The following is a 21,142-nucleotide window of genomic DNA, read 5'->3' as shown; positions in this document are numbered from 1 at the left end:
GGAATCAGGAAGAGAGTTGGGTGAAGGCACAATCAGGGTCCAATGCAGCAGCGGCAACGGGGAATCATTTAGTTGCTCAGATGAATTCCTGTGCCTCCTTCTGGCTTAAATAGCATGGGTGGACTAGTTGGTGAAGCTGAGCAATCTTCCAATCAGCACTCCCATGGGTGGTGTCTTGGCTGACGCTCACCAAGCTTCAGCAGTCATTGGGTGGAGGCCAGGATGCAACAGCTGTCTGAGAACTCCCAGGCCCGGATTTGAGAGCTGGGATGTCAGACAGGGTTCCAATCCCAGCTCCGCAGCTGGGTCTGCCTCCTGCACCACATCCGAGAGTTGACCACCACTCCAGAGCAGTTGGATGCTCCTGCCTCACCAGGGCCTTTGCTCCTGGTTCCCACCATGCTCCTGCTCCATGCCTGATCCTTGTCTCTCTTCCTCGCTTCCTGCTTCTCCACGTGGGCACCAATGATACTGCCAAGAATGACCTTGAGCGGATCACTGCGGACTATGTGGCTCTAGGAAGAAGGATAAAGGAGTTGGAGGCGCAAGTGGTGTTCTCGTCCATCCTCCCCGTGGAAGGAAAAGGCCTAGGTAGGGAGCGTTGAATCGTGGAAGTCAATGAATGGCTACGCAGGTGGTGTCGGAGAGAAGGCTTTGGTTTCTTTGACCATGGGATGGTGTTCCATGAAGGAGGAGTGCTGGGCAGAGACGGGCTCCATCTTACGAAGAGAGGGAAGAGCATCTTTGCCAGCAGGCTGGCTAACCTAGTGAGGAGGGCTTTAAACTAGGTTCACTGGGGGAAGGAGACCAAAGCCCTGAGGTAAGGGGGAAAGCGGGATACCGGGAGGAAGCACAGGCAGGAATGTCTGTGAGGGGAGGGCTCCTGCCTCATACTGGCAATGAGGGGCGATCAACAGGTTATCTCAAGTGCTTATATACAAATGCACAAAGCCTTGGAAACAAGCAGGGAGAACTGGAGGTCCTGGTGATGTCAAGGAACTATGACGTGATCGGAATAACAGAGACTTGGTGGGATAACTCACATGACTGGAGTACTGTCATGGATGCTTATAAACTGTTCAGGAAGGACAGGCAGGGCAGAAAAGGTGGGGGAGTAGCACTGTATGTAAGGGAGCAGTATGACTGCTCAGAGCTCCGGTACGAAACTGCAGAAAAACCTGAGTGTCTCTGGATTAAGTTTAGAAGTGTGTGCAACAAGAGTGATGTAGTGGTGGGAGTCTGCTATAGACCACCGGACCAGGGGGATGAGGTGGATGAGGCTTTCTTCCGGCAGCTCACGGAAGCTACTAGATCGCATGCCCTGATTCTCATGGGTGACTTTAATTTTCCTGATATCTGCTGGGAGAGCAATACAGCGGTGCATAGACAATCCAGGAAGTTTTTGGAAAGCGTAGGGGACAATTCCCTGGCGCAAGTGCTAGAGGAGCCAACTAGGGGGGGCGCTTTTCTTGACCTGCTGCTCACAAACCGGGTAGAATTAGTGGGGGAAGCAAAAGTGGATGGGAATCTGGGAGGCAGTGACCATGAGTTGGTTGAGTTCAGGATCCTGACGCAGGGAAGAAAGGTAAGCAGCAGGATACGGACCCTGGACTTCAGGAAAGCAGACTTCGACTCCCTCAGGGAACGGATGGCCAGGATCCCCTGGGGGACTAACTTGAAGGGGAAAGGAGTCCAGGAGAGCTGGCTGTATTTCAAGGAATCCCTGTTGAGGTTACAGGGACAAACCATCCCGATGAGTCGAAAGAATAGTAAATATGGCAGGCGACCAGCTTGGCTTAATGGTGAAATCCTAGCGGATCTTAAACATAAAAAAGAAGCTTACAAGAAGTGGAAGGTTGGACATATGACCAGGGAAGAGTATAAAAATATTGCTCGGGCATGTAGGAATGTTATCAGGAGGGCCAAATCGCACCTGGAGCTGCAGCTAGCCAGAGATGTCAAGAGTAACAAGAAGGGTTTCTTCAGGTATGTTGGCAACAAGAAGAAAGCCAAGGAATGTGTGGGCCCCTTACTGAATGAGGGAGGCAACCTAGTGACAGAGGATGTGGAAAAAGCTAATGTACTCAATGCTTTTTTTGCCTCTGTTTTCACTAACAAGGTCAGCTCCCAGACTGCTGCGCTGGGCATCACAAAATGCGGAAGAGATGGCCAGCCCTCTGTGGAGATAGAGGCGGTTAGGGACTATTTAGAAAAGCTGGACGTGCACAAGTCCATGGGGTCGGACGAGTTGCATCCGAGAGTGCTGAAGGAATTGGCGGCTGTGATTGCAGAGCCACTGGCCATTATCTTTGAAAACTCGTGGCGAACCGGGGAAGTCCCGGATGACTGGAAAAAGGCTAATGTAGTGCCAATCTTTAAAAAAGGGAAGAAGGAAGATCCTGGGAACTACAGGCCAGTCAGCCTCACCTCAGTCCCTGGAAAAATCATGGAGCAGGTCCTCAAAGAATCAATCCTGAAGCACTTGCATGAGAGGAAAGTGATCAGGAACAGCCAGCATGGATTCACCAAGGGAAGGTCATGCCTGACTAATCTAATCGCCTTTTATGATGAGATTACTGGTTCTGTGGATGAAGGGAAAGCAGTGGATGTATTGTTTCTTGACTTTAGCAAAGCTTTTGACACGGTCTCCCATAGTATTCTTGTCAGCAAGTTAAGGAAGTATGGGCTGGATGAATGCACTATAAGGTGGGTAGAAAGCTGGCTAGATTGTCGGGCTCAACGGGTAGTGATCAATGGCTCCATGTCTAGTTGGCAGCCGGTATCAAGTGGAGTGCCCCAAGGGTCGGTCCTGGGGCCGGTTTTATTCAATATCTTCATAAATGATCTGGAGGATGGTGTGGATTGCACTCTCAGCAAATTTGCGGATGATACTAAACTGGGAGGAGTGGTAGATACGCTGGAGGGGAGGGATAGGATACAGAAGGACCTAGACCAATTGGAAGATTGGGCCAAAAGGAATCTGATGAGGTTCAATAAGGATAAGTGCAGGGTCCTGCACTTAGGACGGAAGAACCAAATGCACAGCTACAGACTAGGGACCGAATGGCTAGGCAGCAGTTCTGCGGAAAAGGACCTAGGGGTGACAGTGGACGAGAAGCTGGATATGAGTCAGCAGTGTGCCCTTGTTGCCAAGAAGGCCAATGGCATTTTGGGATGTATAAGTAGGGGCATAGCGAGCAGATCGAGGGACGTGATCGTTCCCCTCTATTCGACATTGGTGAGGCCTCATCTGGAGTACTGTGTCCAGTTTTGGGCCCCACACTTCAAGAAGGATGTGGATAAATTGGAGAGAGTCCAGCGAAGGGCAACAAAAATGATTAGGGGACTGGAACACATGAGTTATGAGGAGAGGCTGAGGGAGCTGGGATTGTTTAGCCTGCAGAAGAGAAGAATGAGGGGGGATTTGATAGCTGCTTTCAACTACCTGAAAGGGGGTTCCAAAGAGGATGGCTCTAGACTGTTCTCAATGGTAGCAGATGACAGAACGAGGAGTAATGGTCTCAAGTTGCAGTGGGGGAGGTTTAGATTGGATATTAGGAAAAACTTTTTCACTAAGAGGGTGGTGAAACACTGGAATGCTTTACCTAGGGAGGTGGTAGAATCTCCTTCCTTAGAGGTTTTTAAGGTCAGGCTTGACAAAGCCCTGGCTGGGATGATTTAACTGGGAATTGGTCCTGCTTTGAGCAGGGGGTTGGACTAGATGACCTTCTGGGGTCCCTTCCAACCCTGATATTCTATGATTCTATGATATTTCTGTGACAATGAACCCCAGATATCAAACCTTCACTTGTTTCCCAAAATGTGGGCAAGCTCAGATCCTGGCTCTGGGGAACTCTGGGCATTCAGCATGGAACCCCAAATACCAGCATGCATGAACTTGGGGCATGTAGGTCCTACTGCAGCTGGGAACTTGGCAGCTTGGGCCTATCTCTGCTGATGACTTGTGTGTAACATAGGACGTAGGTTGGAATTAACTGGTGGCCTGTTGCATAGGGGGAATTTCATCTGTTAAATAATAACTTATTCCATGACTAGCCCTAATGAAACCAGTGGGACTATTCTCATACTCAGTGTAAAGGTGGCAGAATATGTCACACAGCCTGTCGCATGCTATGTATTCCCTCGGAGTGTCTAGACTCAGAAGGCGTACTGAAAAGGTTTAATTTAAATTGGTTTCTAAACCAGTTTAGTTCAAAACCCTGTATAGACACTCTAATTTTGGTTCAAAAGTGGTTTATGTCAGTTTTATTGAAACCTGTTCCTAACTGATTTAAGCTAAATCAATATGAGCCAGGTTTAGATCAGCTTAAGGGTGTCCACCCAGCCCTTTTCACTGGTTTAACTAAAACGATTTTAAATTACACCTTTAGTTAAACCAGGGTGACTTTGCATATAGACAGATTTTCAAAATAGCTCATTTCCCATTTAAATAGAGGGGTAACATTTTCAAAAGTGCCTAAATCCCATTTTCAAAAGCGATAGCCACTCAAAGAGCCTAAATCTCATTGAAAGTCAGTGGGACTTTGGCTCTGAAGTGCCTAGGTCAGAGACACTTTTGAAAATGTTTTCAGATTAGCTCAGCATCCAATATGCTGGGGTCTCCAGCAAATCCAGCCACTTAGCTAAGTGCCTAAATGAATACTGAGCTCTTTGAAAATCTGGCCCAAGTTTCCTATTGCAGGAAATGCAGCTTGAATGTAATCATGAAAGGATCCTTAGCAAATATATAATCTATTAAATTGACCAAGACTAATTCTTTACCATAGAAGACAGCCTTTCTGCACGCTGCTCAAATGCCATTCATTTTAGACCCAAAGGTACATTCCATTCCACACATATTTGGGGGTCTCCTCACACATCAGAATTAAAGGATCATGAAATGAGGTCGCTGAGTCATTTGCACTAGATGACTGTATCCCGCTGCATTCTGAGTTCCCTGCAGGAATCATAGTATGTGTCTCCCTAATTTCGGATCCTCATCACACGTTGTGTCCCGCCTTAAAGGCCCCGGTGTGCTGAGGGCTATACCTCTCCATTTAGTGGCCATAAAGGCCCTGATTCAGCAAAGTGTTTCAGCACAGGTTTAATTTTAAGCCTATGTTTAAGTTTCATTAAGTCAGTGTTGGTGAATTTTTTGATGGAGAGGGATGATTTCATGGAATCATAGAGATGGAGGGTTGGAAGGGACCACAAGAGGTTATCTAGTCCAGGACCAAGTAAACCTAGACCATCCCTGACAGATGTTTGTCTAATCTGGTCTTTAAAACCTCCAAGAACAGGGATTCTACAACCTCCCTCGGTAACCTGTTCCAGTGCTTAACTATCCTTAGAGTTAGAAAGCTTTTCCTAATATCTAACGTAAATCTCCAGTGCTGCAGATTAAGCCAGTTATTTCTTGTCCTACCTTTGGTGGACATGAGAACAGTTGATTATTGTCCTCTTTATAACAGCCCTTAACATACTTGAAAACTCTCATTAGGTCTCTGCTCAGTTTTCTTTTCTCAAGACTAAACATGCTCAGTTTTTTAATCTTTCCTCACAGGTCAGGGTTTCTAAACCTTTGATCATTTTTGTTGCTCGCCTCTGGACTCTCCCCAATTTGTCCACATCGTTCTTAAAGCGTGGCCCCAAAACTTGACACAGTACTCCAGCTGAGGCCTCGCTAGGGCTGAGTACAGCGGAACAACCCATATCTCACATATGACACTCCTGTTAATACAGCCAAGAATGATATTAGCCCTTTCTAGCAACTGCATCACACTCTCGCATCATTTTGCTGGAATATGTAGTTTGCGGAGTTGGAACTCAAATCTGCAGTGTGTTACCTCTATGAATGGCCTGGAATAGTGTTGATTTTAAGCTGTAGCTGGGGATAAAAAGCTGATTTGAGGCAGAGGGGCATATATGCCCAAAGTGTGGCCAATAAAGTCCTAAAATAGTCTCCCAGTAACCTCAGGGTGACAAGGACAAAGCTGATCAAGGGCAGGATTATACTGCTGGTAAATCCACGCTATTTATATTCACTGAGTCAGAGGCAAGAGACAAGTACAAGCAACTATTAGGGCTGTGTGCATTTCTTTTCAATTGCATTTCTTTCCAGTGCATTTTTATGTGTGTTTGGGGCACTTTGGAAAGTTGCCAGCATTCCTTTCGGTGTTTGAATGCCCTCACCGCAGAGCTTGGCTCCAAATCCAGATCTGAAGTTTGCAAGAGGCGGAGGCGGGAAGGAGGTAGAAGAGCTAATGTTCCAGTTTGGATCGTGTTATAGGGACTGGGACCAAGCCACAAAGCTGAGGTCTGAACTACCCCTAGGGTGACCAGACGGCAAGTGTGAAAAATCAGGACAAAGGTTGGGGGGTGATAGGCACCTATATAAGACAAAGCCCCAAATATCAGGACTGTCCCTATAAAATCGGGACAGCTGGTCACCCTAACTACCCCCAAGATCCAAGGGGTTTTGATCTGGCATTCCTATCCGGGCAATCCTGCTGTGTTAGCTCAGAAGCCAATGGGCTTTTCAAAGGAAGGTGAGGAATACCAGGGGAACCTATCAATGAAAAGCCATTTTTCTTTCTCTCCATGAGAGGACATCCTGAGGTGACTTATTCCTGGCAGTCAAAAAATTACCCCTCATACATCTGCACAACTGTTTCATTTGCACGATCCAGCCTCCGACGGGATGGGAACCCATAAGTCCCAATCACGAGGTCCTATAAAACTTTGCATCTGTTGTAATTCACAGAGCAAGGTTCATTCTTGGACTAGTCCTTCCTGATTAGTAATATTATCACTGTGGCACCTTCCAGGCAATGATTTGTGTAGGCAGAGCTGGGTCGTTTTTATGGCCAGTTCAGAGAGTTCGGCTTATTCTGTTCTCTCTCGTGCATAGACTAGTTGGAAAGAATTTTCTCAGGCTCCCCTGCCAAGCTCAGCGTGTGTGAGCTTTGACTCCATCAGACCCTGGAGTGGGTTTACTGGGGTGAGCTCAGTGGGTTTCCAGGATGGAAGCCCAGGGCTGAAACTAGTATGTGTTGCAGGTCAGGAATGAGGAGCATCAGCAGACAGTGTGGGGGAATGAGGACTAGAATAGAAGAGGGGGCTGCAGGTGGGAACTGAGGTGCATTAGCAGAGCAAGGAAAGGGGGGCAGAACTGATAGAGCAGGAAGGCGAAAGGGCGTCCACAGAGCGTGCACAGCCTGCTCACATGATAAGCGATTACGTTACGTAGGGGGCTAAAATGCTGCTCCTCTGAAAAACATTTGGAATGGTGGCGCTCGTGCCACGCTCCGGAATTGCTGCAGAGATAATAGTGCTTTACCCAAACCCCGTTGCATTTGTACGTTTTCCCATTCCAATCATAGAGAGCTCTGTATTTAAATAGATGCTCCTCCCTTGTAATCAGGCTGTCGCCTCTTGCATCAGTCAGAAAGACCGGGACTGTTTACTTTGGAAGGGAGGAGAGAGAATGGCAGAGAGCTATGCAAAATGAACAGGGGAGAGCAAGGCAGGCTGGTGCCCTTGTTTATGCCATCAGCGTATACAAGAACAATAAGCCACTCTGTCATTTCAGAAAGGAACACATTACAAGCAGCAAAAGGAAAATGCATTTGGAAGCAAGGTAAAAACAGACAGTGGAAGTAGCAGCCATGTGTGTATCTGTGTGTGATGTTACTGAAGCAAACAACTTAAGTTGCAAAAAAGAGACTGGACATTTAAGGTGAAATTTACCTTTGTGCACAGAAATTAGTACAAGGCACGTAAGCCCTTCAAAAGAGGGCTTAAGTGGTACAAAGGTTTCAGGCTGGCCCTCTGCACAGGAGTGAATTTCACTGCGGGATGAATATCTTCTACAGTTACATTAGCTAGGGTAAAAATTAGGCAGGGGTTTGGCTGCAGAGAACACATTACCAACTAGAGGTCAGGAAGTAATCCCATCTCCTTCCCAATCATACCATTCTTCACCATGAAATGAATGTTGTGGGGTTTAATAGTTTCCTCTTTAGCATTTAGCCGTGGCCTTTGTCAGAGTAAAGATCCCAGAGCAGATGAAGAATTGGCCCCTTAAAGTTCCATAGGAGGCAGAATACAGGACTAGGTCAGCTGTTATCAATTTGTTCCAGTCTATGTGACTAGCTGAACCATTCTATACTAATATAGTTTGGCTCTCTCCGCATTGGCTGGTCAAACCCTATAAGAAAGAAACCCTATATTTAAGCACGGTTGCTGAATTTGGTTGTACAGCCAGGATAGACAGGGTCCATGGTACTATTTAGCTAGCATGATGGTCAGGGAAAACAATCACTGGTTATGGAAACTATGAGAATCAGACCATCATCACAATAATAAATAGTGTATTCCACACAGTGCTCTTCAGATGAGGATCTCAAAGCATGTTAGAAGGGAGGGGTTAGTATCATTGTCCCCACTTCAGAGAGGCTGGAATTGAGGCACAGAGAAGCAGAGGTCAACGTTTTCTGAAGTGCCCATTCATTTTGGAGGCCCACCTGGAAACCCCTGGGACCAGATTATCCAAAGAGCTCAGGCACCAAAATTCTGTAAGGGGCCAGCTTTTCGTAAGAGCTCAGGGCTTGATGGCTGCTGAGCTCTTTTGAAAAATTTGACCCTAGGATGTGATTTTCATAGGCACCGAGCCATGGCAGGTCAGCATTTCTGCAAATCAACCCCAAATACTCTCAGTTTGGGCTGCCAAATGACCGAGGCCCACCAAATCAGCAGCCGCTTTTGAAAATGTGGGGCTAAGTGACTTGCCCAAGGTCAGGAAGTGAGTCAGTGGTAGTCAAGAACAGAACTCAGGCTTCCCAACTACCAGTGCCCTGCTCTAACTACTGTTTAAATGCAGCTGTAGCCAGCACAGCTGGGTTTTAGCTAGTACAGTTGCGATACCAGAGCATACAGGAGTGGGGAAAAGGAAGCATCCATAAAGGAGAGAACAATTCAATGTGTCAGTGCTGGCAATCAGAGTGGTGTATTTTTGTATTAATTATATTCTGAAGCTCTGTAAGTATCACTGTGATTCCCAAAGTCAGCTGAAGGCAACTGAGAAAATAGAAGAAGAAATAAACAAGTAGAATCTTCTGCCTGCAGGAATTAGTTGTAGGTTAAAATAAACAAACCAAGCAGCTGTTGAAACCTCACCTCCGGTCTCAGTGTAACATTAGCAGTAATGATAGTAATGATCACAGATGTCCTTTCCCTACACCTACAAAATTACAGCCTTTAAAAGGGCTGTGTGTTTGTTTTGCTTGAGGGTTAGCTTCGTTTCTGCCACGCGTAGGAACAAGATCATCTCAAATGGAAAGAGATGAAAATATGGCCCCGTGACTGATTAATAAGGGAGCTTTTTATATAACTGGGAGGAATGGAATTAAATCAAAGACACGCCTTCTCCTGGGAAATTTACAGGCTAATATTCCCAACTGATCTCACACTGATCCAGCTAAACCAGTGGGGATTTTTTTGTAAATTTCCCCAGTGTAAAGAAAGGCAGAAGAGAAAGGATAGTTAGGCCCCGACCCTCCAAATACTTGACATATGTGAGTAGTTCCATCCAAGGCACTTGGGATCCTATAGAATCTCCAGAGTGGCTTCCATTCAGCGAAGTGCTTAAGCACATACTTAGCTTTCAGCCTGTCCCATTGAAGATAATGGCAAATCTTCAATGGGTCCCAAGCACAGTGATTAGGTACTTCGCTGATTAGTGCTGGTTGGCTGAATTGTGGCTGGTAAGAACTATCTTATGGAATAATGGATCAGAGAAGGCTGCAGCAAAAGCTTCTGCTACATAGGGAATTATCATGCATCTGTCTTTAGATTTAATAGCCTTGTCAAAGCCCTAGGCCTAGTCTACACTAGGAAATGTTTGCTGGTATAGTTATACCAGTACCACTAGACCAGAAAATCCCCCCTAGTGTAGACCAAGTTTATACCAGCCAAAGAGTGCTTTTGCCACTGTAATGCACCCAGTTCCCAAACAAAATTAGCTATACAGGCAAAACCATTTTTTGTCCCCAGTATAACCGTGTCTACACTAGGGCTTTTGCCAGCATAGAAATGTCATAAAAATAACCACACCCCTAGCTGACATTGCTATACTAGCAAAAGTTTTAAGTGCTGACCTGGCCCTAGAGCACGGAAGTGTTCTAGTGTGATTTGCCCTGGTGTCAATCTTGCCGGGGGTAGCCCTTTGCCCTGGTGGCTAACATTCCAATGTTAATCAGGCCTTGCAATTCCCACGTGAGATGTGCGAGCTCCAGTTTCATCCAGTTCGGACAAGCTCGCAGGCTCTTTCCCTGGTTTTGGGAATTAAACTGTTCTCTACTTTTTCAGCATTTTTATTTCAGCCAGCAAGAGGCAACCCCCATGCAGTGGTGTCAGCCCAGGAAGCAGGGGCGTGCTTTGCCTGGGATGAGTTATTCTGGCATCGCACTGAAGGCACCTGCTCACTGCTCCCAGCTGGGACAGGGACTCAGTAATTGTTATGTTTGTACGCCTGGTGGGGACAATCTTTTATTCTGATGTTTGAAGCAGAACAACATTGCCAGTCCCAGCTGGGAATGAGGATCCAGGAAACAAAACTCCTAACTTTAAAGCAGAGACAGAGTCAAGCTGTAAACCTCCCATCTGGATTTGAAACCCTCCAGAGTTCAGGGCAGGGGAGAGGTACTGGGATGTGGGGTTGGAGCCCAACTCTGCACGGAAGAGTAGAGGTCTGAGGTTAGGCAGGTCACAGAGGACTGGGCCATGGAATCCCACACTTGAAGTTGTCTACACAGGCTGCATCAATTGCATAATTTCTTCAGTGTTCTTCCACCATGTCAAATAGTCCTTCTAGCTTTAAGTGTTAAGGACATTGTGTTGCAGCACAACATCAGACAGGTCTGTAGGTGGGCTGTCTTGCTTTGGGGAGGATGTGCCATTTTCTTGTGCGTTTCTCCCAAGTTCTGACTGGGAGAGTGGCATGTCCATTTTTTAAAGGGGAGTCATTTTCCAGCTGCTGTTTATCCAAGGAATAGTTCAGCCACTATGAAGAGTGCAAGCTCCCCCCACCTACTTCACCAACACACCTCATCCCCAGCGTGGAGCAACCTCCTCTGGACTTGAGAGGAAAGTTCAGGCTCTATGGCCCAGTCAATCCTTGGTGTCTCTGCTAAGGTGGCCAGTTAGCGCCAGTTACGGAGTGATGGGTTTTTCATCAAGAGATGGTGGTAGTGTCTTGACAGCTCCATTTGAGGGGCTTCTTTTCTGTGAATGAGGGGTTTGGGGGAGAGAGAGAACAGAATATCAGGGTATTCTAAAGCAGGGATGGCTTTAAACGGGTGGCTTAAGGCATCCAACAGCCTCCCTGTAACTGCAGGGCAAGGACAGAGCTGGAAGGGCTGCTGGCATGTGTTGCTGGTGGACTTGCAGGAACAAGCAATGTCTACTCCTTTATCAAGGCAAGCAGGGCACGGTGCCCTCATTGATTTGTGCATCTTAACATTCATGAAGATGTCCATGCAAATTAGCCAGGGCTCGCTCAGCAATGGTTGTGCATCCCCCAAAATCGACCATCACTGATGGTGCTTGCGGAGTAGAGGGGTCAGCTGTGCGTGTGAGTGAAAGAGAACAAGACACACACACACTCATAGTGGCTTCTTTTCATTGCTCTCCTTGCTGTTCACCTCAACAGAGCTAGCAAACTGTAGAGTCTGGGACTTCACATCCCAGGCCATTTAAATTTTTAATGAAAGCCTCTCTCAGACACCCCCCCTACTCCCCCCACCACCAATGCAAAGGTATCTGTCTGCCATTATCCCTAGGCTGGGCTCAGAAGAACCAGGAGGGGAATCTCTCTTCATCTTTGTTTTATTTCTTCTCTCTGATCAACTCAGAGCCCCTCCCAAAGGGGGGGAAGGCATGATTATGTTTGCAGACGCTCTAGCAAAGCTTAGCTGTGTACACTTTGGTCTCTGGGTCTTATTTATTTGCTGGTACCTCACGTTTTGTTTCAGGTGATTACAGCTAACCTGGCTGAAATTTTCCCTCTGGCACTGTCCCTTATAATTGAGGGAACACATTTGGTTCTGGAGGAAAGAAAGGGAATTATTATCCTAGCAAGAGACGGCTATAGCACCGCCAAGGGCTGGGCAACTTTCCTCTGCAAAGCTCTTTTGATGCCTTCAGTCCTGACCTGTAGCTTGCTGTTATTAGTGCAGGGCTCTCACACACACACTATTCTGCCAGTGCGCCCTGCTCTTGACCTCCAGCAGTCCCTGCGATTCCAGACCTGGCCTTTTCCTAAGAAAAGGTTGCCAACCATGCCAAATTATGCAGCGATTTTTTTTATGTGGATACACATCTGCTAGATCTAGATGGAGATTTTTCTCCCTATGCCATTGTACCACGTCAGAAAACTGTACATGATTATGGTAGAGCTTTTCTTAATGTTTGCAATGGGCACCATGTGCCCCACAGTGGATGGGGAGCATTGTGTGGAGCAGGGAGTATTATGTGGAGTGACTGGTCAAAGGGCCTGCTCCACAACCCATGGATTTCAAAAGGCTTTGGTCCTACCTGAATTTGCTGCTGTCAGAGCACGGATGATGGCAGGTCATTACGGAGATGGTGATGAGGGCACATCGGATCAGCCCATGCATGTGTCTCGTTCAAATTGCTCCTCATCTCCCCATGCCTTTTAACCTGGAACTCTCAGTACACCAGGGCACCATCGGCGCTGGTCTCAGATCTCAGATAGCCAACTCATTTGTCTTCTGTCTCCTTACAACCACCATCTTGCCCAGATTTTGAAAGATAAAGCAACGGTCATAACCATGAACATTATACTTCCTGGCGGGAAAATTGTTTTGTCATGTATTTACACTGACCCTTTTCTGGTGGCTTCTTTCTATCACTCTCTTTCTAGCTATCCATCTCTTTCTCCCTCAGCCAACTCACCTGTCCTTCCTTTCTCTTTCCATGTGGTTCCCCCTCCCACCCAATTAAAGGCTTCTTAGAAATTTAAAAGTAAACAAATGAGTTTTTAAAATAAAAACATCCATACGCTACTAGCGAAGGGAAGCTGACTCTCCCAAGCTCACTGATTTGAAATTCTACAGACAGCATCATCCCTTGGTTTGGCATAATTAGAAACAGAAGGGGCAGGGGGAGAGACTCATGCTGTCCACCGGTATGTTTCATTTGCAATTTTAATTGCTTATCAGAGAAAGAGAGGTGATGACAGCATTGGAGACCAGAATATTTATTCTCCTCGCACCCATAAAGCCTCTTCTCACTTTCATCTCCTGGGATGTTTCAAGTTATGCAGTGGGACATGTGCAGAGAGCAAAGTGCAGCTATTTGGAAGTAAGACACTCTGTTCCTGGAACCTCTGTCACATCAAAGATTTCACCTTTCCATACCTCCCCGCTCCCCCCTTTGTCTCTGCAACGTTTTTCTAGCACGAACCCTTCACGCTATAGACCAGTGTACAAAGATTTTTTGTTTCTTTTTTTTTTACAAAAACAGAAAAGCAAGAATTTCCTCTTTTTTTTTTTTTGTAACATTTATCCACAAAAGTTTACAAAATAGCCTTGAAATCAAGCTCTGGGGTTATGGGATCCAATAGGCTTTTCACGGCAGAATCCAGCCGGAGTCACGAAGACGTCACTAGCCAGTTAAGAGATACAGCAGCATCCTTGTTTTCTTAGCCCAACTGTCATCTTCCCCCCCTCCCCACTCTGTTCCTTGAGGTGGTTGTGGGTGAGCGAATAAGGGGGCTGGCAGGTTTGAATCGTGGTTACCTATGGCTGTACACACAAAAAAAGTCCCAAAGGGAAAGGCCTTTGTGTATTTCTGAGACAGGGACCACCCAGATAGCAGACTAACAGCTGTGCTGCTGGGGGCTTGGTGTCATCTGTGGTTCTACAGTATGGCTGTTCTTGCTCGTGCTCTCTGCTCTGGGCATTGCCTTTCATTGTTCCTGTCTGTGCTGAAGATTCACTCAAGAACCTTTCCCCCAGTAACAGCAGGTTGTCTGTAAGAGAAACAATCTGTTTGGCCAAATATTGATCGGTGATTTGGGTGGGGCATGGGGGCAGAGGGGCACCGCAAGGCCTGGATGTTGGCCATGTCCCTCTCCACTTGCCACGCTGCTTTGTTTGTCAGTCAAGTCTTCTTTTTATTTTTGGCAAAAAATAGTTTCACGTGCCTTCTCCCCGACCCCCGAAACCGCCACCACAACTCCACGCTCCTCCAAAGAGTCGACCTTCAAGAGTCCAGCGGCGTTGCTTGCACCTCCACGGCTAGGAGCTTCTCCCCAGGCCTCCCTTGATCCCAGTGTTTGACGAAAGGAGGGTAGACCACGCGCACCGAAGAGGAGCCTGGGTTCCATGGCAGGCAGTGCAGGAGCAGCTTCCCAGGGCTCCCAGGCTGCGGCCTGTAAGAACCAAAGCCATAGTGGCCAACCAGGATGGCTGAGAGCAGTAAGATGCAGAGGGCCAGCACTGTCAAGACACTCTGCCTGCTCTCCAGGTACCGGTAGCCATAGCCAGCCTCTTTAGTCCTGGCATTCACACAGGCCACCTTGGACTGCAAGTTTAGGAAGGCCACATGAAGGCAGGCCCAGTACTCTGTGCCCTGGTGGAGCCTGGTGATGTTATACAGGTGGGTGCCCGCAGGGATCCTGGCCACGTTGGTCACATCCAAACTGGAGCTGAAGGAGAAGCTGGACCAGGTGAGATTGGAGGAGACCGTGTTGAGGTGGGGCTTCCAGGTGACAAGGATATGGTAAGCCTGGACTTCCTTCACCAGGAGCTCCAGGTTGTCCACGCTGAGAGGGAAGGAGCTGTTGACCATCAGGCTGACACTCTTGGTGTCGGCACCGATGAGGTTATGGGCCACGCAGGTATAGAGCCCGGCCTCCTGTGCAGTTATCTTGTGAATTTCCAGTGTCCCTTCAGGGTGCACCTTGTACCTGCTGTCCTCCAAGTAAGGGATCAGCTTGACCCCAGACGGTGTGACCCAGTAGATCTCTGGTTCTGGTTCCGCCAGGGCCCTACAATGTAGTGAGATGTTCTCACTGTCTGCCACCTCCAAGTGGGAGGGGAAACTCTTGGTGGAGATGAGAGGCAGGCACCGGTCAGTCATTTCCCGGAAGGGGACATCCCGGATGTGCCTCCTCTTCAGGTCTGGGGGATCAGCGCACAGCGTGGACTGGGGCTCAATGAAGCGGATATGGTTCTCAGTGCTGTTGACCCAGCGGATGACGCAGTCACAGCGGATAGGGTTGCTGTGGATGCTGATCTCCTGTAGGTTGGGCAGGGACTCTACTGTCTGCTTATGCAAGGCACTTAAGGCGTTGTTGTTGAGCATCAGGGTCTCCATTTGGGGCAGGTGATGGAAAGCTCTGGGGTGGATGAAAGACAGCTTGGGATTGTTGGTCACGTCCAGTTTGGTCAGCTCGGGGAGGTTGATCAAGGCAAACTTGTCTATGGAAACCAGCTCCTCCATGTTGTTAAGTCCCAGCTCCTTGAGGTGTAGCATATTTGTGAAGTCACTTTGCCTGATCCTCTGCAAAGGGTTTTTGTTCAGATCCAGGAACTTAAGGCCAGGGACTTGCTGCAGTGCCCGCTTGGGAACATTCACCAGCTTGTTGTCGTAGAAAGACAGACTCTCCAGGCTTCTCAGCCCTTCCAGGGCAAAATCTGAAATCTCCCTCAGGTTCATCCCAGCCAGAACCAAGCTCCTCAGGTTTAACAGAGGCCTGAAGTTCATATCCAAAATAGCATCCACCTTGTTGCCTCCAATCATGAGGATCTCCAGGTTGGGGAGCACCTGGAACCAGCGGCTGTCAACTGTCCTCAAGAGATTAGAGTTGAGGTGGAGTCGAAGGAGGTTACTGAGGCCTGAAAAGGCCCGTGGGGAAATCCTACGCAGCTGGTTGTGGTTCAGATACAGCTCCTGGAGGTTGGCCAGGCCAGAGAAGCTGTTATCGGACAACTCGGCCAGCTGGTTCTCTTCAAGGTGGAGGCTCAGCATCTGGGGCATGTTCTTCAGACTGAAGTCCCAGATGTCGGAGAAGCTGTTCTGCGACAGGTCGAGCTCTGTCAAGTTTTTCAGATAGTCCAGCTCACTCTGGTCCACCCTGGCGATGCGGTTGCTTTGCAAAAGCAGGGTCTGTGTCCCCTCTGGCAAGCGCTCGGGCACTGTGGAGATGAGCAAGTCATTGCAGTCCACGGTAGCGGCCTCCCTGTACACAGACCTGGGTGTGTACCAGGGTCTGATCTGACACACACACTGCAGTGGGCATTTCACCTTCCAGGGCACTATGGGGACGGCTGTGGCAGTTGCCACACAGATGAGAAGCAAGTTCATTTGAAAGTGTCTCATTTTCAACTGGCAAGACCAATTTCCTTCCAGGGCAAAAACTTTCACAGGGCACATCCAGAACTTGGCACGGGGAGAGATAGAGGTGGAAATAGGACCGCGCCCCACACAGAAAACCCCTGCCCCAAGCCTCTTCCACCATTCACGGGTGTTCCCAGCAGCGTTATTGTTCCTGTTGAAGGCTGTACAGCTCGGCCTTCCCTGTAGAAGAGGTCATAATGTGCTGGGTGGAGCTTGCTCCTTTAATCGGAATTTCTCCTTTTCTTCCTCCCAAGGTGATTTATTTTTTCACTCTGCTGCATTTTTGAGGTTTCCTCTCAAAGTCGTTCCTGAAAGAGCCCAAGGAACAGGTCACATTAGAGGAGAACTGCACAAGTGGCAAACAAAGCAAGACAGAGCAATATAGATTAATCCAGCACCAGCAGTAATGAGAGGAGTGTTGGTCTTGTGGTCAGGAACTCTGGCTTCAGCTACAGACTCCTTTTGTGACAAGTTATTTAATCGCTCTGTGCCTTACCAGCTATAAAATGGGGCTGATAATATTTCCTTTCTCCCATCCTTTGTCTGTCTATTTAGGTTGTGAACTCCCTGGGGCAGGGATTGTCTCTTACTGTCTGAGTGTACAGCACCTTGCACAATGGGGCCGTGCTCTCAGAGGCCTCTAGATTCTACTGTAATATAAATAACAATAACCCATTTCTTTATCTGGCTTAATTGAAAACTAGAGAGAGGTCAAACCAAGACCTTGGAACCCAGCATCCTCTGGTCTTCCAGATCCTGTTCCAGACTTAGTGCCTGACCCCCAGAATGAACCAAGCCTCTGGATCTCCATGCCTCCTGAACTTTGTGAACCTTTAAACCTAGCTGTGAATGTTCCCATCCCGGGCCCGTCTCTGCGCAAAACTAAGGGATTAAAATGAAGCCAAGGGATCTCAGAATCAGTGTCTCCAATTAGGGCAAATTGTGAGTGTGTTATATTAGTAAAATAATCCAAGAATTTTGGAAGGGATATTAACCCGCAAGCTTCAAGGCATAAACCATCTAATGGGGCCAGGAATTAACATCCCCTGCGCGCTAGTTATCCCATCATCCTAAAGGATTTCTGGCATTTTTCTCTGAAGCAGCTGGTACTGGCTACTGCCAGAGACAAGATATTGGGCTAGATAGGCCCTGGGTCTGATCCAGTCTGGCAATCCCTATGTGTGGCACAGTTCGTGCAGGTTTTTACAAGGGGTTGAAAGAATCAATGTGTCTGTGGTGGTATTCAGTGATCACTCCATGCTTAAGGTGTTTGCAAAAGCTCTGCTTTACTCTGTGCCCAGTACCAGCTGGCTGTGCATAACAAGAGCTGCCCAGCGCCCTGCCCAGACCCTGTCCGGGAAGCTCAGCCCTTAAAGGTACAGTCCCTAATACCACAGCTGAGGAATAAGCTGGGAGTCACATAAAAGCGATAAGTGACCACAGAGATGGAGTCAGGTATTGGGGAGCCACACAGGGAAGAAGGCCAATGGCATTTTGGGATGTATACGTAGGGGCATTGCCAGCAGATCAAGGACGTGATCGTTCCCCTCTATTCAACATCGGTGAGGCCTCATCTGGAGTACTGTGTCCAGTTTTGGGCCCCACACTACAAGAAGGATGTGGAAAAATTGGAAAACGTCCAGCGGAGGGCAACAAAAATGATTAGGGGACTGGAACACATGACTTATGAGGAGAGGCTGAGGGAACTGGGATTGTTTAGTCTGCGGAAGAGAAGAATGAGGGGGGATTTGATAGCTGCTTTCAACTACCTGAAAGAGGGTTCCAAAGAGGATGGCTCTAGACTGTTCTCAGTGGTAGCTGATGACAGAACGAGGAGTAATGGTCTCAAGTTGCAGTGGGGCAGGTTTAGGTTGGATATTAGGAAAAGCTTTTTCACTAGGAGGGTGATGAAACACTGGAATGTGTTACTTAGGGAGGTGGTGGAATCTCCTTCCTTAGATATTTTTAAGGTCATGCTTGACAAAGCCCTGGCTGGGATGATTTAGTTGGATTGGTCCTGCTTTGAGCAGGGGGTTGGACTAGATGACCTCCTGAGGTCCCTTCCAATCCTGATATTCTATGATTCTATGAGGGACTGAATTCTTGATCACAGCAAAAAAGTCTACTGGCATGAAACCAAAGGTAGAAGAATCTCCACAGAGAGTGATCAAGAGATTCCTTTGTTCATTCTCTCTCCCTGTAGGGAAAAAATCGGAAGCCTAAATATTATCACAGCAGTCACCTCTTTTGCGAGGGGGAAGATTAGGGTATATGCCTCCAATGTACACAAACTTTTCAGAGTACAGGCTGCAGGCAAACCTTCAGATACTCCATTAGAAGAATGCAACTAATGTGGAGGGTAGCGCCAGGGACATTTTAATCAAACACTCCTCCTGGTGCAGAGAGACATATTTTCCTTTGAAAAGTCTTGTTTCCCATCAACTACCCACCCACATCACTACAGCACTGCTGTGATTATTCTTGGGCTCCCTAAGGCTCTCCCATGGAAAGGGAAAATGTGGGTGAGCCATGTTGTGATGGTGGATTGCCATGAAAGAGTCAATGTTTGCTATCGGTTATGGGGCAGTGGTGGTCTACGACACGCCAACTATTTCCTGTTCTAAATATCCTGGGGAAATGGGGGTGAATCTAGGACCTTAAAATCTAAGAGTCTCAACCACTGGAGCTAAAATGCCAAGCCTGTGAGCTGGAAGCAGTAGTAGCTCTTCGATCTCTTGTGTGGAATAGCCAGAGCCCAAAGGCCCATACTCTTAGTGCAGGTCGCACATGGAGTTCTGCTGTCTTTGCCTTTGAAGATGCATCCCCAGAACAGATCATCTGGGGCAAAGCCTTGGTGCTCTGGGCTCTCTCTCTGGTCCCCAGACAATGTTATTTACTCACAGCCAAGAGGAAGGAATGCTCCACCCAACGCTGACAGAGTGAGTCTGCTGTGAGCACAGAGGCCAAGACGGCACTGGAGCTGGGGTTTGACCCATGTTCTCCTGTCTCTTTGGCCTGCAGGTTTCCATCAAGACCTGGTTTGGGTTTGGTGGACCCTGGCACCACCTCCTCTTGCTCACAGGACGGGGTTTGTTTGGACCCTCTGCAGTGCTGCCAAGTCTTGCGATGTTTGGTGGTTTTCTTAAAGCCCCAGCTCGCTTGTAATGAATACGTTATTGAGGCTGCTGGACACAGACCGACTCTGTGACTCTCTCTGGCTCCCCAATCTATACACAGAACCATGCTATGTGCTCCCAATACCAAATAGGGGAACGGCATCTGGTGGTGCCAGGAACCTCATGCCAGTGGCAGTCTTTTCTGAAGGCATCGTCTGTGCAGGGTGAGATATCTTGGGCTTTGGGTTTGGAGGAGATTTTTGCCCATGTCATCTGTCAGCTTCACCTCCCCAACTGATGTGCCGTTCGCTCGGTAAGGCAGAGTTCATTAGCGCCTCGGAGGTGCAGCTCTGAGCCAGATGGATTTTTACAAGCTGCTGTCCCTGACAGCCTGCCAGAGCCTCACTCCGCTCCTGCAGTCTGTTTACAGGGAGGTTGGGTCCAGGGCCCAAGTGGAGACAGGTATGTCAGTGAGTATTGAGCAGTATGGCATAACAGGGAATGGGGAAGATGAGCAGTAGGAGGGTTGGCAGGGACTAGCCCTGTTCTCACAGTGCTCTCCACAGCTCTTCTACCAGATGGGAAAGGGAAAGCCAGAGGAGAGAAGCAGAAAAGGGGAATGAGAGAAGGGAGGATGATCTGGTGGCTAAGGGTTCGTCTACACAGCAAAAATAAAACAAACCAAGGCAGCAAGTCTCAGAGCAGGGTCAACTGACCCGGGCTTGTGCTACGGGACTGAAAATAGCCATGTAAACATTCCTGCTGGGCTGGAGCCCAGGCTCTGAAACCCAATGATGGGGGACGATCTTGGAGCGTGGGATCCAGGCTGAACATCTACACTGCCATTGTTAGCCCTGCTGCATGAGCCTGCTGGGCTCTGAGACTCACTGCCAAGGGTCTTTTTGCTGTGTAGATGTACCCCAAGGCACAGAGCTGGGGCTGGGGAGATCTGCATTCAGTTCCCAGCAGCCACAGACTCCCTTCCCCAGACACTGGGCAAATTCTTTCCCTTCTTTATCACTGTGAAATGGGGTAATGATTCTTCCCTCCCATGTGAGGATGCTGTGAGGATAAATCTAACATCTGGGAGGCGTTCAGATATGACAGTAATGGGGTCACCTAAGTACCAAGATAAAGGAAAAAGAGATTCATAGAAATAGTAAATTCAAAATGCTTTGAGGTCCTAGGATGAAAGGTGCAAAATATCGTTACATGGTAGAATTGTTCCTACAGCCGGGATGTCCAGATCGCATTCTGTACAGGATGCTGACTCCAACCTGAGACCATGTTACAAACCTAGAGCTAGGTACCTTTCTGGGAGGGCCACCTAACCTTCCACCAGTTTTGGTGTCCCCTGCAAACTGGGTCACAGTTGGATTTACACCCAAGAAAAACCCCAAACAGAGAAAGTAGGGTGAAGAGAGGGGTTTGCACTTTTGAGTCAAGTTGCTCAAAGAAACATGGGAACCATTGAGTGTCCTGCACCAGCCTACAGCGACCCAGTGGAGGGGTAGCAGCTCCATTGCATATCAGTGCTTCACAGGCTCCAGTTTGAGAAGCATTAGTCTGTAAGGAGCTTGCATCTGACCGTTCCCACACTA

General features: G+C 48.0%; 1 protein-coding gene across 2 annotated transcripts in view; it reads right to left on the bottom strand.

Annotated features, from left to right (window-relative positions):
- Positions 1–13,238: 13,238 nt before the first annotated feature.
- Positions 13,239–21,142, bottom strand: part of LRRN2 (leucine rich repeat neuronal 2) — a 99,122-nt gene continuing 91,218 nt past the window's right edge. For both annotated transcript variants that reach the window (XM_073319619.1, XM_073319620.1), the window contains exon 2: positions 13,239–16,733. In XM_073319619.1, the coding sequence (XP_073175720.1) occupies positions 14,287–16,461 (2,175 nt within the window). In that variant the 5' untranslated portion in view covers positions 16,462–16,733 and the 3' untranslated portion in view covers positions 13,239–14,286. The remainder of the gene's footprint in view (positions 16,734–21,142) is intronic.

This window comes from Lepidochelys kempii, chromosome 21 (assembly GCF_965140265.1).
Source record: "Lepidochelys kempii isolate rLepKem1 chromosome 21, rLepKem1.hap2, whole genome shotgun sequence".
Classification (NCBI taxonomy): Eukaryota; Metazoa; Chordata; order Testudines; family Cheloniidae; genus Lepidochelys; species Lepidochelys kempii.
The sequence above is the reverse complement of the archived record's forward strand: the minus strand, read 5'-3'. Positions and strand labels throughout refer to the sequence as shown.